General features: G+C 39.3%; 1 protein-coding gene across 24 annotated transcripts in view; it reads right to left on the reverse strand.

Moving 5' to 3' along the window:
* MEF2C (myocyte enhancer factor 2C) overlaps window positions 1-27,441 on the reverse strand; it is a 426,321-nt gene that overhangs the window by 138,675 nt on the left and 260,205 nt on the right. For 20 of the 24 annotated variants that reach the window (XM_069224979.1, XM_069225137.1, XM_069225092.1 and 17 more), the window contains one exon: window positions 26,540-26,745. In XM_069224979.1, the coding sequence (XP_069081080.1) occupies window positions 26,540-26,593 (54 nt within the window). In that variant the 5' untranslated portion in view covers window positions 26,594-26,745. The remainder of the gene's footprint in view (window positions 1-26,539; window positions 26,746-27,441) is intronic. The other 4 variants (XM_069224968.1, XM_069225026.1, XM_069225064.1 and 1 more) reach the window with 1 other exon arrangement.

The raw sequence follows: 27,441 nt of genomic DNA on the forward strand, positions 1-27,441 counted from the left end.
GTCAATGAAAACTACATTCCCCGCTGGGCACTGGTCAGGAAGCACATTTGTCTCCGTTTCCTGTCAAAACAGGAAGTGTGTAACTTCTTCCTCTGCAGTTCTGCTTCCCACCTCCAGCTCTTTCTCCCCCGGGGCCTTCCAGTCACTCCTTTCAAGAGACAGAGCGGCAGCGCTTGTTTATTTTCAACACTGCTACACAAGTTCTGAGTCCGGTTCTAAGTTTTCGGTTCAAGTTTTGCATATCTTACCGTAACTGGCTTTTTGCACAATAGAGAGCGACACTCAGTAGCGCACGAAAACAGAACTCATTCCGCACTGAGCGACGCACACGGCCACGCAGCATCACAGCTGGCGTTGATTTTTCACTGAGCATGTTCGTCTTAAAACAAGCTCGCTCGTGTGAAAGATGTGGCCAAGAGCTTCACAGACACAAATCACATTTCTTTTCCATCTCCCAGTGAAGGCGACTATAATCCTAGACAACACTAGAACCTGCGCACCGTGACCGATTCAAGTGCTTTTCTTTAAACTTACAAAATACTCTGCCTTTCATAATTGAGCGTAAATAATGACGCGAAGATATTCATGAACATCGGCTCGGAAGATGTATGAAGTAAAGGCTTTTGATAACATCGATAGCGAGACAATGCTTTTATACAATACAAACAACCCCATATGTAGGCTTCTGCGTTCCCGCCATAGTTACAGCTGTTTAGTTCCCCACGTTTATAGATGTTTAAAGCAGTTCTACTTCTGTTTTTTGGTTTGTTTTCGTTAGCTACAGCCAAAGCTGGAATGGCGTTTCGTTCAAGCATAAGGGTGGCGAAAATCAACGAAACGAGTGAAAAGTCTGAAAAAAACGCACAGGAAATGAAGGCAAGGATGTAACAATTTGCTAAAGTATTGTATTTAAACATCCTGCTTCAACGTTGTAGCCAGACTCCGGCCTTTTCGCCATTTAACATTATGCAGTGGTCATATTTCCATTTACCTGATTAATGTATGTTATGGCTGCGATACCCGAGTTTATTTCTGTATACAGAGACAAAAAACGAGGATAATATTAGCGCACATGTCTAAAGTTAGCTCTCAACCCAGGATCAGGTGATGTGGGGGTCATGAGAAAACCCTATTGTTTTTCTGTCTCCGGTGACAGAGTTCTTTCTACAACTCACCCCCATCCCACCACACAGCACACGCTTCAGTGACGACAGGTGTTCGACAAAAAGAAAATGCACACATCAGAGTACATACACCATACAACAACCTTCCACCATGCAACTCACACGGGAGCTTATGAGCCAGATACATACCGGACTGCTTTAAGGACTTTTTAGAGATATAAAGCACTAATAAAACGAAACCAAATGTTTCTCTTGTGATCAGTAATCTACACATATGCAGTTAGTAATTTTGAGGATTTTAGAGAGCTGATTCCAAAAAGAAATCAGCCTTTATGAAAAAGCTCTCGGTCTACGTTCTTTGAAAAGATGTGACATCACAGTTTTTCGTTGCCTGCAAGAAGGCTTACTCACCACATAGATTTTAACATATTAGCATTGGCTGGTCAGTCATCTGATAGGATTGTGCCACAAAATGTAATATTCCCATGTTTTAACATTTGCTTCGACTGGCTATCAGCCACCTTAAATGCTGTGTAGGCAGTTTTAAATTTTGTATGCTTTGTAAAGGTATCCTTTGTAAGTAAGACACAATATTGGCCCATATAGTACACTGGCGATGATTGGAAAATCATTTTTTATTATTAATAAGTGCTGAAAAGTGTCTGACAAGCAGGCGGGGAGGGGGTCTTCATTGATGGTTTAGCCAACAAGGACAACTGGTATTTAGAAGGTTTACAATCCCTCAGGATGCCTTAAAAGCAGACTGGGCCTGATCCACAAAGATAAACTTACACATTTGTGTAATTTTACTACTTTTAGGTAGTCCCAGACTACAGACAGAGATTTACAACTTCACCCTCCCTATATTTATGTGTACAGAATTCCCCTCCTCACCACTACTGCCCGCCCCTTCCCCCTCCCAATTGTGTAGGCTCCAGGTGCACAGAACTTTGCACACCTAAGTATAGGGGGTGCAGAGTCGTAAAATTCACCACACTGTGAAACAGGCCTATGTTGGGAATGATAACAAATAATCAAGTTTAAAAAAATCTTATGTATGCTAGAACTTTATTATCAAAGCTTAAAATATCTGATGCTAAAATATTGATCAATTTCAAACTGCTATAAATTTATTGTGTTTTGATGGAAAAGAACAAAGGAGACCTGTGATGGCCTAGCTGCCAGGGAATATTTTGGACTCTTGCAGTGTGCCTCAGGGGGAGAAATGGGGCAATCTGTCAGTGCATTGGCATCAATCCACAGCTTTTACAGGACCCTCTCAAGAGTAGTGAACAGTTGCACTAGGAGATCTTGTGGTTAACCAAATCGAGTACGAATGTCACATTCACCAAAACACTAGAGCCAGCTGGTCCCTAGGTAGCTGTTTCAGGGTCCCATTACACAATGACGATATACTCTTTCATTGTCTAATATAAAGTAGACTTGCCTAAACAGCATACAAAGTTGTGAGTTTCACAGCATTAACAGTGAAATGCACACACCATTTGCAAGTCTCACAGTACCGTATTTTGCTAACATTTCGCATTTTTAGGCCATGGTACGCGGACTCGGATGGAACAAAAATGTTTGAGTGTCCCACAATTCACATCTACTTACGATAGAGTAAAAAAATAGTCCACCTCTTTTGGCCACCTAAGGATAACTGATCCAAAAGCTGGGTGATTGTCTTTTTGCAGCAATTATGTTAAAGGTGCATCACAGAATATATAGCTACACACCAAGGTATTATATAACCACAGTGTGTTGCATTCTAGTACTGTGCCTTTTATTTCTATGCATTATCTTTTAACTGGGGCATGTGCTGCCAGTTGATTATGTAGATTCTGTTTGGAACTCTGGGGTAGACTGGATTGAGATGCCGTCCAGTCAAGTACCGTGCTGTTCCCAATAAATCTGTGGAAGCTTTTACTGTGGACTTATTACTTAACATTTTGTCGATGAGCAGAGAAGACCTGCTTGCTAGATTCCTTCCGAACAGCACGGTGCAGTATTGTCTTCTCGCAAACCATTATCTGAAACATTCAGCAGTTAACCTGGAGTCCGCTTGTGAGTCAGTGTAAACATGCCATTTCTTTCAGCTTTTAATTCGATCGAGATAGACTACTAGGAGCCGTTTTACAGGCGTCCCACACCCTTATTTTCATTTATAGACAGGTGGATTATTTGTGTACATCAACACCACCTTAACAATGCTTCGTTGATGACGTAGTCCTTGGTAACATTTCGTACCACTAGTCCCCTTGGTAACGCGGAACTGTATTTATGAACGTACCTACGTCATCAGTCTCGTTGGGAAGTCCGACGTGTTGACATCATCTCTACGTGCTGCTGCCATTGTTTTATTACTTAATTCGCAACTGCAATATTCTCACCAACAGACGGGCGGAATAACAGCTTCGGAGCGGCAGGATTTTCTTATACACGCTGATATGCACAGCTTTACTGCATGACAGGGTATTCTAATATACGCTGACATGCACATCTTTACTGCATGACAGGATTTTTTCATATACAGCATTATTGTGCATATTTGGAACATCGATCTGCACGCTTATAGCTTGTAGATTCTTTACTACATACTTGACATTTCTGAGAATTTGTACATCGTGATTGTATTAGTTGTTTTAGTAACACTACCAAGCATTATGCAATTTGAACCTCCCAGCAAATTCTTATGGTGTAAAGGTGATCCTCCCATTCCTTGGACTAGATGGAAGGAGGAATTGATCACATATATGACATCAATTGATGGGAACAGAATGGGTTCAGAAAGAAGAAAAACATTTTACTTCATTGTTTGGGTTCTGAGGATCAAGGTGTATCTAGAACCTTACCACAAGTGCTAGATGGGGGAGAAATTAATACTTTTGATGAGGCCTCATCACACTTGGAACACAGATTCAAACCTACTACTAGTATAGCTTTGAGTAGATTTACATTTTATACTAGAGGACAAGGTGAAGCTGAGTCCTTGGATGATTTTTTAACTGCTTTGAGGGCGTTATTGGTGAATTGTAATTTTGGGGTTATGTGTGATTAAATGATTAGAGATCAGATTGTGGTGAGTGCATGAAGTAAAAAAATACAAGAATGTTTATAGGTTATGGGTGATCCAAATTTACAAGATGGCATAATGACAGCTAAATCTTTTGAACAGTCAAAGAAGTGGATGAAGTCAATACAAGACACTAATGCTAAAGCCAAGAATGAGTATCAAGAAAGCGAAGTTTGTGTAGTCAAGAATGCTTCATCTCGTAAAAATATCAGAGCTCAAAATCGGGGCAATAAGATAATAAGCTGCTTCAGATGTGGAAGTTATAATCATGTAGCATCCTTTGTGAATTGCCCTGCTGTAGGTAAAGAATGTAGTAGGTGTGGAAGAATGGGACATTTTGCTCGTGTATGTAAAGACAAAAGAAAGAAAGGTTTCATGTCTAATAAGGAGAAATCTCATAGAGTGGGGGAGGGATTTTGTGTTAAGTGTGTGTGTGTGTGGTAGAAAATGATCAGATGGAAGCAGGAATTGTGTTTTCACTTGGTACATACGTTGAAGGAAATGAGGGGGCTAATAGACCTCCAACTACTGTGGAATATTTTTTGAATATATTTCAAGATATTTTTTCTTTGGATGATCTACAGGAATCTGATGTAGCTCAAGATTTGATGGATCAAGTATAGATCTTATGGGTTTTGTACTTGTTGAAGTGAGTTTTAAAGAGAGGGAAGCATCCACTAAACTGTATGTGGCAAGGAAAGGTGTTACTTTTTTGGGATGAAGGATCAATGAAAATTAGGTATTGTTCTTGATCCTCACAGCAAAGACCCTGTTTTAGTAACTGAAGAACAGAACGGATAAGGGCCTCATTATGAGGATCCTATTCTAGTGGCGAGTAAACAATATGATGCTATGGGTATTATGTTGAAGTTTCCTGATGTTTTCACTGAAGCTTAAAGGGTATGTATGCTCACTGTATTGAACTTAAGCAAGCTGGGGTACCTGTCAAACAGAAGCTTAGAAATGTACCTATTAATGTGCCAGATGAACTTAAAAAATGCTTGGATGAGATGTTAAAGGGAGACATTTTTGAGGAAATTGAATCTTCTGAATGGGTTTCGCCCATTGTCTTAGCACGGAAACCAGCCAAATCTTTAAGGCTCTGTGTTGATCTTAGGGCATTGAATGCTAACATCGTGGTATATTCTCACCCTTTGCCAAACATTAATGAACTGGAGAGTTTGTTAGAGAGTGCAAGTGTGTTTTCCATGTTAGATTTAAGATCTGCCTATCATCAGATTGAACGTACTGAAAACTCCAGAGATTTGACAGCATTCATCACTCCGCAGGATTTGTTTCGATTTAAAAGGATGCCCTTTTGTCTAGCTTCCGCTGCATCTGTTTTCATATGTTTGAAAGTTTGGGAACATTTGTCAAATGCTTTCAGGATAATATTTTGATCTTTTCAATAGATGTTTATGAAAATCAGAAACATTTGAAAATTGTGTGTGAGGTTTTAAAAAATAATGCTCTGACCCTTAAGGCTTCTAAGTGTAAATTGTTTCAAAACACAGTGGAGTATTTAGGTCATATGCTTTCCAAGGAAGGTGTAATTCCAAAACAATCTCTAATTGATGCTATCATGGAGGCACCAGACAACAAGGAAAGACTGTTATCGTTTTCTGGTCTTTGTGAATATTATAGCTAGTTTATCAAGGATTTTGCCACCAAGATGGAACCTTTGAGAGAACTTACTAGGAAGAACGTAGAGTTTAATTGGACAGAAAGACAACAAAGTGTATTTGAGAAGATTAAGAAAGAAATGATGGAAGCACCTATGTTGAAGCCTTTTCATGTGAACAAGACATGCATCATTACTGTAGATGTGAGTCTGTATGGCCTTGGAAGTGTATACCTCCTGTTGGTCTGAGAGATCACATGTTACCTGTGGTGCATGAAGGGCATTTAGGCATGTCGTCCATGAAAAGATTGATAAGAACAGTATTTTGGTGGCCTGGTCTGGATAGGGTTGTTGACAGGGTAGATATAGGGTGTGAAACATGCGCTAATAGTGAGAAGATGTTGTGACACCTGCACTGTTAATTCCTGTTGAGTGGCCGAAACTTCGCTGGCAAAAGGTGGGTTTGGCTATTTCAGGAGGTGCTATTTACGGACAATGGAGTACAGTTGAAGTCAGTGGAAATGGAAAGTTTTCTTAAATTTTCCGACATTTGCCATGCTACTACTGCTTTATATGAACTTCAAAGTAATGGTCAAGTACAGAGATTCAACTGTATTTTGAAACAGGACATATTGTGGGCTCAAGAGTATGGAGCTGGATGGAAGGATAAACTCAGGGAAAAATTATGGTTGTATCGCATCACATCCCATACTACTACTATGGTTACTCCTTTTAAGTTGTTTAAAGGTAGGGAACCGGTGTCTAAATTGTGCCCCTGGTAGTTTAAGAAAAGACAAGGTGAAAGGGTTAACGGTGTGAACAGAAAAGATATAGATATGAGGGTTAAAAGGACACAGGAGAAGTTTAAACATTCATATGATTCTAAATGGAAAGTCAAGATACCTGATTTTGCAGTAGGTGATTGGGTAAGGATTTGGAAGCCTGGGCTGTTAGCAAAAGGAGAATCTAAGTGTGATAAACCTATACAGGTGGTCAAAGTGAATCATAATAGTGTAGTCACTCAAGATGGAAGAGTGTGGGATGTTAGGAGAGTGGCTAAAAGGAAAAGTTACTCTTAATTTGTGTGTATATTCCAAATTGTCATTTATATTTGCTAAAAGCGAAAGCTACTCTTAATTTGAGTGTATATTCTAAATTGTTTTGTTATATTTTGGTTCTTATTTCCAAATGCTATATAGATAAATTGTTGTTGTTTTACATTTGTTTATTTTTCTTTTTTTCATTTTTGCGTTTTTTGGTCTCTTTCTCCTTTCTTTTCTTTTCCTTTTCTTTCTTCTCTTAAGGAGGGAGATGTGCTGCATTCTAGTACTGTGCCTTTTGTTTCTATGTATTATCTTTTAACTGGGGCATGCGCTGCCAGTTGATTATGTAGATTCTGTTTGGAACTCTGGGGTAGACTGGATTGAGATGCCTGATTGTCCAGTTGTGTACCGTGCTGTTCCCAATAAATCTGTGGAAGCTTTTACTGTGTACTTATTACTTAACACACAACCAATGTTAAGTAAGGAGAGTAAGGTAAAAGATCCAAGAGTAAAATAATGAATAATTTGTTATCATTGTATCACAGTCCTAAACATGTGTTGTACATCATGAGGTGGGTGCATGCCACTTTGCTATAGGTTATCGGTACAAATGGCTACAGAAAAAGTGTCCAAGAGCATGAAATTGTCTGTGAGGCTAATAAACAAAAATATACAAAGAAATTATAGAGACTTCATAAATAAGATAAAAACATGCTGAGGGGCGGCAGGAAAGAGAGGGGATCTGGAGGAACAATGAATGAAAAAATGTAATTGTAAGACACCCAACTGCTAAATTTGAATTTCAACACTCATTAGTTTTGACCTAGCTGGTTATTCATCTCCATGCATCCTCTTATGGATTTGTTTCTTGAATACTGTTTGCAATTTTAGTTTTTATCATGACTATGCCCAAATAAATGATTGCCTGAAAAGATATATGTGATAGCATAATTTGCTCAGTATCTTGATCAGATCAGATTAGGTCAGTAACTAGTGTTTCAGAAGCATTCCAATGTTAGTGTCTCAAGGAGCACGGTTTTATGGCTGGAAGTGGTTTAAGATGAGTTAATTCGTTTTGTGTTCTTTGTATTTAACTGTTAGTTGAATAAGGATACTGTCATGGTAATTGACTGAACCAGGGATGCCCCCCTCCAAGATGTGTAACCCAGCCCCATCTTCCGGGACCATGAGGTAGATTTATGGTGAAGGTGCTTGCTCGGGAGTTTGATTTGCTGCAAGTGACATAAATAAAGCAGTGCAGCTCTAGAGATATGCTCAATCAGTTTGGGAGGAGTCTCACGGCCATATCACTTTGCATGCTAATGTTAACAAGACCGGAGACTTTGAAAGCACATTGCTGTAACATAACTGCATAAATTACCTCAGGGAAATGGACTATGGGTTTAATTTATTATCATCTTGGTACGTCTCTCACAGCGCAAGAATGAAAATTAGAGAAACCTACTTTTGTAAATTCCCTGCACAGTTAATCTAGAGCAAAATCCATGTGGCACACATGACAATCTTCGTGACTGAGTATAGTTTTTCAATGAAATACTGTGTCATATTTCACAAAGATGAACTATGGAAGTAATGTCAATGCAGCTATTCCTTACTGGTTTGAGTTATGAAACTTCATTTCTATGGGGTGTCTTATAAAATATTGTTAATTTCGTAAGTTTAAAAGAATTTAGCATAGGTCAACTCCACTGTGGAAAAGAAGAGTTCAATGTCCTTATCAAAGGATGTGTATTTGTGTCAAACAGTGTCCCAGCACGTGTCCATCCCAAAGACACAAGCGCATGCCAGAAAATAATTAATCACCTCTAAAATTTACATTGGAATGTTCTGTTTCAAAAACTGTCAGTGATGGATAAGTGAGTTGTATCATTGGTAGTATTAAATGAGCATTGCTGGACCAGTGAAGATTGAAAGAAGATATTTTATTTTTTGCTATTTCAAATCATGAATATTTAACATACTAGTGACGTTCATTCACAATAATTATCGACCTGTGCAGTGCTCCCCATAAGCAAAGAACCATAAATGAAGCTACTCTCCTGGCACTAAGTAAAAGTGGTTTGTCATGAAGCACAGTGATAGTACATGTTCATGGTCTCGCATATATTATCAAGCTGACTTCAGTCTTTCAGACCATCAAGAAAGAAAGAATATTGTTAAAACTGATTGAGACAGTGAATGGCCATGCAAATCCATGGATCCCAATACTCAGCAGAAGATTAGATGTCTTCACAGTCCCTTCCTACATGCCGTAAGGTATTCGCTTCTCACTTCTGCAAGGTCGCATTTGTGAATGTGGGTGGGTGTTATTTGTATAGTGCAACCTTAGCCGAAAGGCAGAGGAGCGCATCACAGCATTGAGATGATGCAGAGTTAACGGCAGCAGGTCTAATCACAGCCGTAAAACAGTGTTACCGGCTACAGAGCTCTTGCGCTCATCACAATGTATGTCTCTGAGGTCGAGTTCATATGACTCCATAAGGCACTATTTAAAATATGAGCTGAAACTAAGTGGTTATTTTCAAAGTCAAATTTACATAATCTGAAATTGAGAAAAAACAGAGCAAGGAGTTTCTTCTGTCCCTACTTAGGGGTCTCCTTTTACACTTCTTTTTTATATTTCAGCACTGATCACAAGAGGAAGAAAGAAGAGGATAAACAAATGTGAGAAGTGCAGCCATCTTGGTATCTGCCAAGCATCATGCAGTCCTCCAAATTAGAAAATTTTAGTTTTTCATTATAAAAAGTAGAATCAATTCTTACAAGGGTCAGACTGGGAACAAAAACAGCCCTGGCAAAATGCTGAAGCCAGCCCTGTTCCCTTCATTTCCTCACAAAATCTCAGTCCATCCATCCTTTCTCTCGCCACTCTTTCTTCTCCTCTGATGCTTTCTCTCTGCCTTCCCCTCCCCCTCTCTTTCTCCCTCTCTTGAAGTCTCCCAGTGCCCTCTGCAATTTACCTCGGAGAGCTTGGGGGAGTGACAGAGGCACTAAAAGTGTCCCCTGCTTTGAAAACCGCCCTCCTGTGGCTCCAGCCCACTGGGGAAATGTCTGAGGAATAAAGGGTTGTCCGGCCCGGATTCTTGGCAACAAAATATAGAAGTACTCTTCCGCGAGTCAAGGCCTGAAATGATTGGTGGAGATTGGACTGACCATTCGTGAACTCCACAGGGGTGTTTTAATGTGCTTTAAACCTTCCAGCCATTTCGTGAAGGTTGCAACCAATAATCTTCAAATTTGCTCTGCTTGTGATCATATACAGTGACAGAACGTCAGATTTCACGGAACTGAAAAAAGGTGGCAGATAAAACAGTGGTTCAAACATAGACAATAACAGTTCAATTATGTTAATGTCTTTGTACAATATAAGAACATTCGTAATGTGTCAATAGTATTGTAAATGTATTCGCCCTGCTAAATGCTTCACTACCCTATGACACTTTTAAGTTCCAGCATTTTATAGATTTTGTGTTCTGACCTTTGTCAAACCTAGGATGCAGATCATTTCATTGGGCATTTTTTCATGTTGAAATGTGCAAACAGAATACGATCTTTCATCTGAAAAATATACCGAGTTGTCCCTATCCTCTGGAGTGCCATGGCCAGAAAGATGAACTGCTCTAGACCAAAATATTCCCAGTAATAAGAATGTCAAATCTGATAAGGGTTTGAGGTGGCACTGAATCAATAGGGCATTCATTACAAGTGGGCTCCTAATACTGATGTAGTCAGAAAAAGGAATTTCAAATCTATATTATAACAGTTGTGATATTACTGGTGACTCCCGGGCAATTCTACCAGGTTAAAGCTAGTGGGATTTACCCCCAAATTATGTAGAATTTAGAATTATTTCGCAGAATTCAGTGTAACCTGACTGATTTAGGTATGCTTTTCCCTTTTCCACGGGGAACCTGTATCAGATTACCTGAAATTTAACAGCAATGAGGCCTTCTTCATTGGTAAAGTCTTACAAGGTTTTCCTGCACCACAATTAACACACTGATTGTAATAGAGTCCTTAATGCACAGCATTATGCCATACCTAGATGAATGGATTCAAACAGGTAACCAGGCTGCCAACATGCCTTAATGGCTTTACGTCGTATGTGGAATGATGTTGCAGACAGAACAGAGGCAAAACTATACTCTGTAACATTCCGTGAGTGCGCTTAGAAGCTGACGAAAGAAGTTCACCTTTTCAGACCTCGGCGTTATTTACTCTGCACTCATAAATACCTTAGCCTGGATAGCAGCTCAGTATGGAGGATTCGTCCAGATGAGACTGGAATCAATTCCTATTTATTGCCACTGCAAACAAAGCTCTACAGAAAGTATTATCTTCTTTCCCCCCACTCTACTCCTTACTCTTTGAGTTTACTGTGATTGACCAAACAAGCATCCCAGTGCCATGTTTATCCTACAATAAAATGATTCACTGATCCTTCCTCTTCAGCATCTCCCTGGCACGGGGAGGGCAACAGAGGAGGACCTCACCTCCTCCAGATCCTGCCCTTTAGTCTCAGTAGAGAGGGGTCCTGTGTCTTGGCTCTGATGAGGGCAGCAGTGCTTTTTATTATTCTTTTAACTGAGTGGGTCAAGGTAAATTGTTTTGACGGTTTGGGGCTATGGTATTTCTACAACAGTGACAGAGACTGCAGGGCCTCTTTCTGGTTTTGATCATGCGCCACAGTTGGCCTTCTGCTCTGATGTTGATGGAATGTATTGGCCAGTATCACATGTTTGAGCAGGAGCCATCATGTATCTCTGAGGCCCGACCAATAGATTTACTGCTGCATGCGGAAGAGCATTATGTGAGACCAGTGACCACCCCAGCCTCATTGCAGGTCACACATCAAGCACTATTTCGTCTCTGAGGAATATTTCTGGTGCACTGCGGTGTATGTTGTAAGTGGTGCCTGGATTCACGCCAGGTAGTTTGATTGAATCCTCCTCATATGAGGTCACTATTTACAGGCTGTGAAAGAGATGAGGGAGCCACTCCTGTCAATACAAGTCACACACAGGATACATCCTGTATAATGGGAGGACTGCTTGATTAAGGTGACTCTCCATCAGGAAAGTCACACTGTGTAGTCAGATGCTCATGAACCTACTAGGGCAGCTGGTGGTACATGCGGAAGCACAGGCCAGCATGCACAGGGCAGAGGTCATGCAAGCTAGACATTTATTCAGGTTTGTATGTGAACTGGCAGATGTGGATATTCCTTTGGGAACTGCGGTGACCTCTGATTGTGACCTGGAGCTCACAGTAAAAATACTAGCAAACCAGACTTCCATTCAAGCCAGGAAATTCAGAAGCAGACACTGGTTAATCCTACAGCAATTGTAAATGATAGATATAGAGAGTGAAACATGATGAAGAAAAAATAAGTTTGTATAATTAGAGTTGATTGGATTTGGATCCATACCCCACAGGTACTTAGAAGTAGGGTGGTGGTGGTGAAGCATAAGGGCTTACTGATGGCCTGTGGCTACATGCAAGTAGTAATGACTGATGAAAGATGAGGGGTAGACAAACATGGAAGGTTGGAAACCTGCCATTCAAATTGTCTTCATTTATATTTCCGACCACTCTGCAACACAAGGATTGGAGAGCAGTATCTAATGGGTGATTATACCATCTTCCACAGCCCACAGTGTCATACATAAACTGAGGTGCAGAGGAGAGAAAAACAGGTGGTTTATTTCATATGGAAGGGTATTACTGAACTCTGTATTTCTCGGAAATTAATTTAATTCTCCACCTTTTGGCTGTAGTGCACAGGTCCAGAGCTCATGGTGCCCACTCTTTTCTCTTTGCTAGTCTGTCTTTTGTCAGTGTCTTCTTCCTCTCTAGTAGACTCTACCTGTCTGCACCAGAGTGATCTTTCTGAGACAATCAGCATCAGAGAAAACATATTGAGTACATTGGGGTAATGTCTTAAAGAGTGATTCATTCCATGTCTCGTATCATACCTAATCCAGAGGAACTTGCTTTTGGAAATTCACAGGCTGGACCATGGTTGCCTCTGTACTTTGCATGATTTATTTTCTTGTAAGCTGTAGACTGGACTTCACTCTGTATGTGATTCAATATGGTGCAAGGGCTCACAAGTATGCAATATTTTCATTTCAGTCTATGATTGGGGACTTATGAGTCTTTTAAAATATTTTTCTACAATAGCAAGGTCTTTTCATTTTGTTATTTTCCAGGGAGGCCCAGTCAAGGATTTGGGCTGATGTTATCTTCACTGGATAGAGGCATGTGCCCTGTCATCTGAAGCTTGTGGGGCTTATCACTAACACAAACTCCTGTAGTACCAGGGATCAAAAGGCTGTTTGGGCAGCTTCTCAAGTTTATATTTTTCACAATGACAGTAAGAAAGATTCCTTCCATCACAGCAGTCCATGAACCTTGCTCCTCACCCTAGGAAGATAGTTGTCCAGGCATTGCTAGTCACCCATCAACTCCTACAGTCAATAGTTTATGCATATATGTTAGCCCTAGAATGGTGTGACATTCTATCTGCAATTTATGTGCTTGATCTTGATGTTTGTGTGACCTGCAGTTCACAGGTTCAAGTTCAAATGTTGCTCAGAACCTTTAGAAAAGTTATTCATCATTTTGTTAACTGTATTGCCTGGGGTGAGTGGCTTTTTTGACTTCACATTCCTGGATACCTGGTTCTTTACATTACGGGGCCCTAACACCAACAGTTCTCACAATGTTGCTGCCCTCAGACACATTGCTTGTTTCCTAGCTTGATATTTGGCATGGAATGTTCTCCAAGACAAGACTGTGTCCTCACTAAAAGGATCATTACATTCTAGTATATTTTGTTGCACTGTTATCCAAACACTTTTCAAAAGGTAAGGGAGATATGGCAGAGCCTTGACATTTCATGTGCGTTTAGCGCCTTATGTTAGACCTCCGCAGCTCTATGGTGGTTATTACAGGACTTTAATTTATTAAGATAAACATGACACTCACCTCCAAATGGACCTTAGTGTTTGGAAACACTTCAATATCATGGGTGTGGAATTTAATCAACTATCTACTTGTCCATGGGACAGGTTGCTTCTTAAATCTACTTGTCCTGTAAAAAAATCTACTTGTACCTTTGGTGCCATGTAGTGCGATGACACATTATGGCTGCAATCTCATTATGTGAGACCTCTAATAGCCTCTCTGATTATGCCAGGGCTAATAGTATAATAGGGCTTGAATACTTTCAGTTTCAATCCCTACTATAGCAAGTTCTCTATTTTGCCACCTTTATGCAGATCTACATACTGGGGCTGGAGGAAGCAGTTAGCAATAGTTCCATGGCTGGAATGCCTTTAAGTCTGCAAACCTACTAACTTGCATGTTTTAAAGCTTTTCACTAGCACTTCTCCAATCTTTTCCCATAATGAGAAAGGTTGGAAATTTTCTCCTGACAAAGCCAGAAGTGGAGGTTCTTCCAGGGTTGTGAAAAAGCAGCTGGAGGGAAAATGACCTTGTAAACGCTCAACAGATTTTCACATGAGCAAATCTACACATGCATATTTGCTTGTGCTAAAATACAAATCACAAATAGTTCCTAGGAGTACGACTGCCTGGTCTACTTCTGTAAGTGCTTGTGAATTCATGAAAGCCACTAATTCAACAACATATACCATGGGTGCACTTTTGTGACTTTCTTTAAGAATTGGGGCCCTAATCATGTCTGATATTCACAAAGACATTTTGTTTTAATTAAACTTCTATTTCTCTCTCTATCTGTCGGCTGGCTTTACTGTGAGTGATCGCATCCTGCTCTTCCACAAGGAGCATATTGGCACACAAAGTAGATTTGTTCAGTGTCAGGAACTACTATGGCAATCAGTGGCATAACAAAGACATGGAGCCCTCCCACCCAGGCTCACTCAGGGCAGGTGCTGTGCTGAGAGGGGCCCTTGAGGGGGGTTGCGGGCCTTTGTTATACCACTGGTGGCAATGTCTGCATTTGGAGACCAGAGACATGTTTTTCTTTTTGCCAGTGTGTGTTATAATCATGAGGGCCTGGCAGCTCCCACGTCAATAAAGTGTCATAAAAGCCATGTCAGAACAGGACAATCATTGACGAAAGCAAAAGACTCAAAAAATGTCGGATTGGTTGGCTTTGCCAGTGCTTATTTATTTTCATGCTTCTTATAATCTTGTTGAAAATGTTTACACTGATTTTCCATTAGGAATATTTTTTTGGAAATACTAGCAGGCATCAACATATTTTACTAAATGACACTTTAAAGAAATAGCACCTAAAATTTCATAGTAGCGTAACTTTTTTTTCCCTACTTGCATTTTTTTCTGAACATTTTATTTTGAAAGCAAAGACTCATCACTCTTGCTTACAAGCTTTTGCAAACTATTGCATCTAATCATAGAGCATTCTGGGAGCATTTTACTTAGCCTCATATTGTTGAACTTTTCAAAAGTGTGTACACTTTATTTTTTATTTTTTTTACTAGAACCATGTCTGTAGTGCAGTGTGGTCCTATATGTTTATTTACAGCGCTCACCCTAATAATGAAGGTTTTTCATTTATAAACCATAAATACAAGTTCGAATAGCATTAACTTATAGACACACATATTACCTCAACTGCAGCAGTTCCCTTCTTGTAAACTGGCAGCCGAAGGGTTTATGCTGCAGGAGGTTGGGCATACTTGTCCCAAGGACAAAATAAACATGAAAACATGTTCCCCTTGACCTCAAACTATAAGTCCCAGGCATTGGGTGATAGGAATTCCACAATTCTGAATATACTGGTATAAATGAGGGTCAGCCAGCCACCAGGTGGTGGATGCAGTTGTTGGTTGGCATGTTACTGGTTTGTTAACAGTTCTCTGGACACTGATGCCTTGGGAACCCTTGCCAGCCAGCCATTGAATGACTGGAGGTCATCATCCTTTTTAACGCTGTCATCAAGAATACATGGCAGTTCTCTATACTGCTGGTAACAAGTTTGGACTCTGAAATAGTTGTATCTTCAGTATTTGGACTCATAGGGATAATATGGTTTGTCATCATGGTGACAAAGAGGTAAATGAATGGTGGAAAGGGGTCCAGTTGTTAGATGCCCTTATGGTTAGGTAGTCACCTGTTGTCTCTACCAACCAAATATATCAGAGAACATAAGAGGTTCTGCGCTATTGTCTTATACTGACTCATATCTTAGATGTTTGCTGTGGGTTTGGCATCTGTAGCTGCATACCTATATAGCAGCCAAGGAAAACAAAAGTCCAGAAGTGTTGGCCTACCCAGGTTACAGGGGAAGGGTAATGCCCCATTCTGGTGGTTTCATGAAGTTAGTAATTCTGGTTCAATAACTGCCCTTTTATCAACTTTCTCAGGACATAAGTGATGCTGTTGGTGAAAGGATTGAAAACTGTGGTTGGGTTCTTTCAAGATTTTGTTTTTTCTTATTTGACTTTTTTATATAGCACCCTGTCAGAGGACAGGTACTAAGGGACTTTATAGAGAACCTAACAGTTTACATGAATATGTTGAGGAACACAAAGAAATGAGAGGAGGGGAGACAGGCTGAGGAGTGGAGGGTAGGATGGAACTTGGTAAGGTCAAAAACGTTAAACAGCTGAATACGTCATGTAGTCTCTTTATTTATGACAGCAGGAAAACACATGAGGGCAGCACTGAGGTGGTATGTTGAGCCACCAAGAAGCTTGTTTAATCACCAGGTAGCTAAGATTTGAAGAAGTAAGTCCCGAGGTCTTTCTTGAAACATAGGATGGTGTGGCCTTATGTGATTATGATTTTTGCGAAGGCTAAAGCATTTGTGACAAAAGCAATCATTTTATGTGTATGGAATATGTATTTCCACCATAACCTGTTGTGTTCTTCTGTACAAGTAACATGATTCACGTCACTTGGTATTAACATTCCCAGCTTTAGATTTAAACACCTCTGCTCATCCGACAGTCCCATTACCATGCATAACTTATTCACAACATTAACATCTTGGGCTAGAATGAAAAAAATACTAATTGTCACCCAAACCTGAGATATTTAGCATGCACTTGTAGTTCCACTCACTCTCTATCACTACTAATGCTATACATTACTTTCACCTATCTTCATACATATATCTTCACTGAAAGAAACATGATATGGCATGTAATGAGTGACATGTCAAAATGTTATAATTGTTAGTGCCAACACCTCCAGGGTAACACTCCACAAATGTATATTTGCTTCTATTATGGCATGCCCGGACGTTTGTTATGTTTCCAGTGGTGACAATAGCCATAATTCCACAATTTCAATGGATTTAGGTTTTATATGTCAACCTCCAAGGTATTGTTTCCAAGTATGTGTCCTGGTTTACATCTGTATGTTGGCATCCTTCCCTGTTCTCAAGGAAGGATGGCTCAGGCAGGAAAATAGAGTGAGTAATGTGAATTTGAAGGTCATTATTAAAGTAGGTACATCATCACAAGACATTTGGACTATCTCTCTCTATCTGCAGCCAGAACTATTGCCACAGGAACAGTAAAAAAAAGCCCCCTATACTCTGCTACAATCCATTTTATTTATCACTATCGGAGACCAGGACATGTGCCCATGTGGTGGTAATTCCATTAATTGCTCTGTTTATTTCTAGATCTCAACCTTCAAATATTATCACCTTTTGGTGTCCTTAACAGTATCAATATACACTGGTAGTAATCCTGCAAAGAATGACTCGGAATAACGTGCACTGAGAATCCCACTGAATGGAAAAGGCTTCGACATGTTTTTATGGAAAGTGATAGGGCGTTTAGCAGTGTGTCATTCAATGCACAGACTAGCTGTGAAGAGATAGGGGCCCAACAAAATGTTACTTAAATTAAGTACCCCAGATATAACCAAGGAATCAAAGAATCAAATCCAGGTATCACTATGCAAAGGGGTGGTTGTTGAAACAAATCCTTTAAAATGCACAATATTAACAAAAACATCATATTAACTAGCCTCAAACTAGAGATTTTTTATCTTTCCCAGAGCATTAATAGGAGCTTAGAGGTAACATAATCCTTAAGTATGCACTTCATATTTGTCCTCACTTTCTTAAAGGTGGGCACTCAAATTTACGTTCACTCACCTACTCACTCTCTCATTTAACCACTCACCTCATCTAAACGGTATGGTGTGCTCAGGGAAATGCCACAAACCACTCAGGCACCGCTTAAAGGCGTCCTACACGCAGCAACATGTCTCATCAAATATCTGAAGAAATTCACCCACATCACTCCACTGGTGATAGAATTACTCTGGCGCTACCTCAAGGCGTGTGTCATCTTTCAGTCTTGTGGCATCACTTGAAAAGCTAACAGCGATTGTTCCTCTACACAACTGGTGAAAAGTGGCCCCCCTTAGGTGGAGAGTGTCACTCAAGGAGTGAAACTACCACAAGACTTGATATAAAACTGTTTAAAAAAGTATTTCACAATGGTATGGAACAGCATTAGAACTGCCCCAACCCTCCCGTAACTCAGAAAGATGCTGAAGAATCATCTGTTAAAATAACACTGCCCTCCCCCAATAGGGCCGTACTTCAGGTTTCCAGTTAATCTACAATTTTACCCCTGGGCATCGCTAGTGGCTCAGAGTTCTATAGCTTCCTATCTACATTTGTGGTACACAAATACTGCTATATAGTTACATGCATTCACCTAAAAGCTGTAATGGCTACTACTCAACCATCTACATATAATGTCTAGGTCACTTCTATATGCATAATAAAAAAAGACTTTATAAAATATAGGGTCAGTGTTGAAATGTCATAGCTTTAGATAAGCGGCCCCTCTGTGATTTTGGACTTCAATCATGATTTCAAATCATATACCTAAAATCTATCTGTAGTACGTTAATAAACTAAGGAGAATATATTATGCATGTCTAATTTTGTCTATATTGTTTCCCAAGCATGTGGAAAGTAATTGCATATCCACGACTCAGACACCAAGCCAGCAATACATGAATGCAGTGATGAAGTGTCTCTGAATCAGCAGCTGGCAGGATGTGAAATATTATTCTAACACATCTAACCAGGACTGCAGAACAGTACTTCCTGTTGAGAATGTGAAATAAGTATCAGGTTGAGTGGAAACACAATCATGTTAGGTCACTAGAAAAATAAATGCACTTCAAATTGACAAACAAAATAGCATAATTAGACGCATGCATAACCTAGCATAACAGGCGACACCTGGGCCTACGAGATTCGATGCGAAGAACTTTAAAGGCAAATTGAATTATTTTGTAAATTATTATTTTTTTTATAATTAAAATGTAGCAAGAATACGTCATTTTACTTATATTTAGTTATTTCCCCCCTTATGTATAAAATTTAAGGCTATGCAACAGTACTTATCTGTGCTATGGGACAGAAAGGGTGTGCCCTGCGGCACAGGCCTTTTTAAGCTAAGCATGGTATAATTTTGAAATTAGATAGATAGATAGATAGATAGATAGATAGATAGATAGATAGATAGATAGATAGATAGATAGATAGACAGACTAGGGTAATGGCATTTTTAGGGTTTAGGCGGGTAAGGATATTTGGGTGGCATGTTTGTTTTTAGGGTTAAGGGTTGGTAAGGGTACTTGGGTGGCAGCAGTATTTTTAGGGTTAGGATGCGTAAGGGTATTTGGGCAAGGGTATTTTTAGGGTTTATGGATGGGTAAATTCAGGGGTTGAGGTTGATAAGGGAATATATATATATATATATATATATATATATATATATATATATATATATTTTGTATATATATATATATATACATTTTGTATATATAAGTATATATAAGTATATATATATATATATATATATATATATATATATATATATATATATATATATATATATATATATACTATACTATATTTACAAAATAAGGGTTTCACTTACCTAGTATATGATTACAATTTTGTGGTAAAGGCATGCACGGTATAGGCATATGCATGGTAATGACTTGGTGGTAAAGGCACTGCGTTGTAATGGACGCTTTGTAAAGGCATGCATGGGTTCGTCATACATCCTTAGAAGAGACATATGTTGTTTTCACTGGCTCCATTTGGGGCAGACAGAGTGTAGTGGAGCACGCCACACTCCTATTGCTAGTAGTGGACTCTAAGCTCATAAAGGCAGAGCCCTGGTCAATGTCTCTAGTCTTGTGCCTTTATCCTGGTCCTTTATAACCAAATAGAAGACTGTTGGGGGACAAATAGGGAGCAGGTCATCTCACTGAGGTTTTTTTCCGGGGTCACAAGGTATATTATACTTCCTCTGCTACCCAGTGTAATTTGGTGAATCAAAGTTCATATCCCATTCGTGGAAAGACTGGTCATATGTAATTGCTAGATATACCGACATGGAAGACAGACTGTTTGCTAAGCCTCCCCCTCTTGTGTTCCTCTGCATGTATTTAGGGTTTATGGTAACACAGCATTTTGTCTATTTCAGACACAAGTTGGAGCTCAAATGCCAAACCATTTGTTTAACTGCATGCTAGATATAAGAGCACGCAACAAGTCCCTTTATTTAAAATGTTGCCACGGAGCTCTGGTCTCTTCAGTTAACTTTTTGGAATTGCCACAGACCTTATAAAAGTTTTCAAAATAACTTTTGAAAAGGTAATTTCTACCTATATTTTTAATAGCAGAAGATGACATTGGAACAAAGCTGTTTCTTTCATCTTGTCATATTATTTCATATAGATTTTATTTTTTAGAAAGTTTCATAAAGTACAAGCATGGGCCATGGGCAACAGAGCGCTTTACAAAAACATCCGACCTTGGTTAATGTCATTCAATATCAGGTTTTGCAGTTGAGTCAATTCCAAGACATTCAAAGTACTCTGCATATGAAATCAGCATCTAAGTAAATTCTCATCTCAAAGCCAAAGAATGGTTAAGCAACATATGTTTGGTTATAATACAAAAAGGTGTCAGAATTTTATCAAATTGATGTATTAACATCACCATGGCAATGATAACTCCGAAAATGCACATAGATGTCAAATGACGTCCAGTGTGTCCCATTCACGACCCCTTTAGTCTGTTACCCTGTTCTATATAACAACCCCTTCTTTCAGATTGTATTTGTTACCAGACAGGCTGTTTTTCTGGCCTCACACTGCAATAAGTACATCTGAGCATATTCTCTTAATAGCATGGATCATTTGCAAAAATATCACAAGATAGTGGAAATGGGAAAAATACTTTCACCTGGTTATCATTTACTTGCAAGTATCTTTAGTGTTTTACAGATCAGTGACCTAGGTGATCCAAACCCACATTGTGATGTCACAAATTTCGGCTTAATTTTATCCATGAGGCCTCCTTTCTTCAACGTTTTATATTTTGAGGCAGTTGACTTTGTGATTTGACTGACTAGCACTGGTTTTCAAATATATTAGAAGCAAATAAAGGAATATGCCATCTTGAGCACTTCCAGAGCATTTCCAAACAAAAGGATAGGGTCAGGGACCCTGTCCCAGAGTCGTCCCTCATTTGCTTAAGATTTAGTTGCTCATTTAAGGGTGACTTACCTTTAACCCTGCACACCTTGGGTCTATTCCAAGCTACAGCGTGTGATCTTGTGATCTGGTTAACTAATTTTATTTTCCTGTGCTCTTAATTATAAATGTATGTAATGTATTGTAAATGTGTTTACAGTGTGTAATTTGTAAATATACGTGATGTAAATAGAATTGCACTGTTACAGCACGGTTTCTGTCACCTGGTTTTACCTGAACTAACACACATATACACACACATTTATTCAATACTGTTGTATGCATGTGTGAGGTACGGTTGCTGTCATCAGCATGTTCTGTTCAAAACACTCTGCTGTGTCTTATTTCTAAGATTCCACTATGTCACAAACGTAAGAGAAAACATAATTAATTAAGGTGAAAAAAACAGAACACTCAAGTGAGGGGCACAAATAGACTACGTTTTACAATTCTGTTTACTACAGAGAGGTTCTTTGAGGAGTATACTACACCTCCATTGGAGGCCATCCAATGTTGTCCAATCATTGAATTTACCACATAATGCAAAGAGGCTCTGGCCTTTTCCAAAGGCTGGGTGGACTTCCAGGGAACTACAGAATCCAACCTTCAGAAGAGACCACAAGCAAGGGTTGATACTGTCAAGGACAATACCTTGCCACACATCACTGCGTGATGGACTGTAAATAGTAGAAGACAAAAAGCCTCTGCTAGCTCAAAACGAGTCTGAGATACAAAACACTTTTGTAGTTCCATATCCTACGATTCTTACAACCAAAGGCTTTGTGAGCACAAACATGTTTTGAAATCAACAAATGTTGCTCTGAAAGTTGAAAAAGCCTTTCTTACTTGTAATGGACCTTTTTTAATGCTTCTGGAGAGCAAATTGGAGGGATACATACCTTTGCGAGTTGTTAACTATTGGCCTGTTACCAACCTCTGTGATGATAACTAATTTGCAAAGCCAAAGCTATGCCCATGGTATAGCTTCCCATTTGGGAATTGTAGTGAGGGGAGCCCCAGGGTAGCAGACAGTGTCTCAGGGGTCGTGCATGCTCCCCCTAGTTTCTCTCCTAGATTCTCGTATCTCTTGGTGTTCTTTAAGCAGCGCCTGTCCCTTCAATAACCACAGGCTCTTCTTTAAAAATATAACGTTTTCATCCAGTAGATGCGAACGCAGGTCTGGAGGTCTGCTGTCCCTCTCAAGCTTTCCGTTCCTATGTTCGAAGGCATTCACTTGGGGTTACAGAGTTGCTCCTGCCTAACTAACATTCATTAGGTGTGAGCTTTGGAGACCTCCAGTGAATCCACGTTTTGAAGTGTGACTGATTAGTACATCAGTTGCACCACAAAATGAAGGCATTGCCGCAGTCCAGTTGGTGTGCAGACATTCCGAATACATTGCACCCTAGCCTTTTATACACAAGTCCCAGAGACACTATGTAGGGCATCTCTACAAAGGGAGTATCTTACGTATGTATGCTGCATGCTGATAAAAGCTGAATGTCTTAAACCCAAGGAAAAGACTTTACCTGTATATAATATTTTCTCAGCGAAATTCTTTGAAAAGAACAGCATGCAATTTTGCAGCCACTCTTGAATGTTCTGATAGTGTATGGTACTGTTTGTGCCTAATTGCGCCAGAGACAACTGATTTATGTCTGCTCTTATCTACTAGAGGCTAAATCAACTGCATGCATAATTAGTAGGCTAGCCATAAAATACCTATTTACCACTTACATCAGAGTAGAAGGTCTTTGTCTGATGATGCATGTAATGGGCCAATGCTGTTAGTTGTCAGGCCTTAATTATCTAGAAAAATGTACACCGTGTTAGATACCTAGCAAGCAAGAGCCTTGCAGAGCTGCACCTTGAAAAAGTATCTGTTTCTGAAAAACTGACAGCCCGGCCTTCTTTCCCAATACCCACTCCTTCAATCTTACTTTATCACATATGCAGGTGACTGTCTGCCACTTTATAAACATTCAGTACACTTTACAATATTAGGGTGATATGCTTTGTAGTAACAATTGCAAAAACGGGAAGACAAATCTTTATCATACACAGTATTAGCCACTTACGGGTAAGACACAACTATACCATTAAGAAAAGGCTGCCTTATTTACTTTCCAGGGTGACAATAGCCTTGAATATGTGCATGAAACGCACTACAGAGATATTAAAAACACTCTTGTCATCATTTCATACAGCACACAGATCTATGTACAAATGTCAAACCCTGCCTTAAAATTTCCAATCTCTGTTCATTACGTGTAGCTCCCAATAGTACACAAACGTGTGTTTATCACTTCATTACTTCCTTACTATTTCCATTAGTACAGAGATAGATAAATAAATATTAATTTCATAAGACATATGTGTGCATATATATGTATATCTGTAAATACACACTTTCCATATAAAATTCTAGCAGTACAGAGATAATATTCATGTAAAAAAACACAGATACATAGATAGATGCATAAACGTTTATTACAATTCTTCTTTATGATTGTCAAGGGTGCACAGATACAAATACAGCTCAGCCTTTCTTATGGATGTTAGATACATACACACACACACACACACACACATACATGTATCACTTAAAAAAACAACAGTTACAGGGACCTTATAGTTACGCTCACATTTTAAACGTACAAAACCATAGAAATTCAGCTATGATTATTGGAGTTATTTCAAGTAACTATAACTCGTGCCCTAAGGTAATAACTAGCACCCACACCATGCACTGTGCTCTCATCAACAGTTTTACTGCAAATGTTACAGTAACACTATCAATGGTGTTCTAAAAGATGTCATGAGTGCTGTAATATCTGGGGTAGTTAGCAGTGCACGGCGAGGGGATGAGTTATAGTTACCCTAGAGCACGAGTCACTTGAAATAACTCTAACTATAATAGCTGCATTTCTATGGTTTTGTATGTTTAACAATAACGTCCCTTTAACCTTTTGTTTTTAAAGTGAATGTCTATGTTTTTTTTTTATTCTATTTCCTAACTATAACGTCCCTGTAACCTTTGTTTTTTTCGGTGAATTTCTGTTTTTTTAGCACAAAATAAATGTAATTACTATACGTTTACCACCCAAAAACCCATACCCAACCTAAACCCTAAAAACACCTTCAAACCCAAAAACCCATACCCACCCTAAACCCTAAAAATTCCCTTTCTACCCATAAATCCATACCCACTCTAAACCCTAAAAGGACCTTTGCCACACAAAAACCCATACCCTCCCTAAACCCTAAAAGGACCTTTGCCACACAAAAACCCATACCCTCCCTAAACCCTAAAAATTCTGTTGCCACACAAAATCCCATTACAACTCTAAACCCTAAAGTTACCCTTCCACCCAAAAACCCATACCCACCCTAAACCCGAAAAAACTCTTACAACCCAAAAACCCATACCCACCCAAAAACCCTAATATTACCCTTGCCACCCAAAATCTCATACCTATCCTAAATCATAAAATTACCCTTGCCACCTAAAATCCCATACCCACCCTAAATGTTAAAAATTCCCTTGCCACCCAAAAAGCCATACCTAACCCTAAAATTACCCTTGCCAACCAAAACCTCATATTACCCTAAACCCTAAAAATGTTTTTTCCACCTGTAAAACCTTTACAACAACTATGCCTTTACCATTCATTCCTCTACAACAAAATTTGTTGTAATGGCATGTGTGGTAAAGGCATATTTGTTGTAAAGGCATATGTGGTAATGGCATGAGTAGTAATGTTGCATGTGTGGTTAAGCATGCATGGTAATGGCGTGCAAGGTTCAGCCTTCGTTGTAAAGGCTGTTTCCCCTAGAGCACTAACCATAATTTCTATGACAAAATGAACTCCCTCATTATGTTCCTTTCTAAATTAAATGTTTTAGGTTTTACCAGTTTGATTCAATCAAGATGGCTTCAGGTGTGCCACACTTTTGTCATAAGTAAGACTGTTAGCACTCTAGTTGTTGTTTAGAACACTCTGGGAAGCTGCAGAAGAACACAAGGGAATCAACTGACAGCCTGCTCCTGTTGGAAGTACATTTTACTGAGAATGTCAGGCTTCATTCTCAAATGGATAAGAAAGACAGTGAGAATTCACAGAAAACATGTTCTCATTTTAGCTTCTGGATCACCTTTTATCACCTCTATGGGAAAATCATGAGAAAACAAATTTCTCTCAAACATGCTTCATGAAATCCCAGCAGGGTAAAATCACCTTAGAACTCACCACAATTCCCAAAATTAGTATGGTACCATCATAAATGATTTATATTGTAACTAAAATTTGTTACCACCCTTTATACGTTCTCCCTTTTGTGACCCCCCCCTCCCAAAACCTGTCATTCACTGCAATGCTTTTCAATTGGGTACTAGCATGTATATTGGTACTAAGATGACTGCCAGCACTTCCTGGTTAAAGTGCTGACAGCCAATCAAATCTCACCATGAGCTCTCTATGCTTAGGCTCCGCTCAGATATACAAATTTGGATTTCCTCTAATTTCTCCAAAACTACTGAGCAGATTTACACCAAATAAGAAAAAGCACAATATACAGAACAACATCTACCTTTCTGCCAAATTTGATGTAATTCGGTCCAGGGGTTCGGGCTGGAGTCGTGTTCAAAACTCCCATGGGAATTAACAATGGAAAAGCACTTTTTTTTAATGCCTCCTCCCCCCTCCTTTTCTAGGGCCCCGCTTGACGGATCACCCTGGAACATTCCATTTGCAACAAAAATCACTGGCATCCTTTTTTTTTTTAAAGTGAAGATTCATGAAATGACGCCAAACATACAAGGAAGTCAAAAATGCTTCTCCTATGAAAACGTGGTACTAACTATAACTACCTATTGGCGACCGCCAGCAGGTAATATATTTTCTTTACTTTCTTATAATTTCCAAATGGACACACATACATATATAAATCTCTTTTTTCTTCTTGCATTTCCCAGAAGTACTGAGACACCGTATGAACCTTCTTTATAAATTACAAGACTACACGGATGCATATGTAAATCTGTTTCTTATAAATTTCAAACATGCTGAGAATACTGTCTATGAAACAAGTAATTTTCATCAGTACTCACCTGTCTGTTACGTTCATCCATAATTCTTGTGATCTGTATCTTTTTTCTCCCCATAGTCCCCGTTTTTCTTCACACTCTCCCTCGTCCGTGAAATTATGTGTTTTCCCTTATCCTTCCTTCCTTCCTCTCGTTCCCGTTTCCTCAAAACAAGTCTTTCTTTTCTTTACTTGCAGTATTCAGCTCACAGATCCCTGCATCCGTTCCTGCTAGGTACACAAAACAACCACATTTTACCATGAAATCAAATGCAACTGACCAACTTAACATCTAGAAAAATGATTACATTTGCCAAAAACAAGTAGTAAGAAAATATGAGCCTATTAACATTTCTTCAAGTTCAATAGCGTGACTTGATTACAAATTTTTACAGGGACATTTTACTTTATTAAACCTAAACTTTGCAAATATAGTCAGATATGTTTTAGATACAAACATGTATGTTTTAGTCACACAATATCATAAAAGTAAAACAAGATTTTAAAGATATATCTATGAATGAAAGGCCCCGTCAAAGGACTATACTGTTCTGATTTGTACAATGTGTAGTAATTAAAAAATGATATATAGTTGTTCTTGTTGATCAAGGCTTAAAATATCCAGCAAGCTAAGTGTAAATCAGTGCCCAGTGGGAGGGAAATACAGGGTGCCAGAGCATACACAGAACTGGAAAGCTGCTACTTGTTGTCTGCAGTTACTCTTTCCATGCATGCTGGGCTTGCTCTTTCTGCTTCTCCGTACTTGTCCATCCTCTCCCATTCTCTCTGGAGATCTCATGGAAAAATAGGAAAGAGGGAGCTGTACCTCATTGCTATTTAGGGGCTGCTACCTTCCTCAGTCTTGCAAGTTCTCCCTCACTATCTTGGTTGGGAGGAAGCCGAGAGAAGCTTGTGCTGGAAGGCTAT

This window comes from Pleurodeles waltl, chromosome 1_1, assembly GCF_031143425.1.
Source record: "Pleurodeles waltl isolate 20211129_DDA chromosome 1_1, aPleWal1.hap1.20221129, whole genome shotgun sequence".
Lineage (NCBI taxonomy): Eukaryota > Metazoa > Chordata > Amphibia > Caudata > Salamandridae > Pleurodeles > Pleurodeles waltl.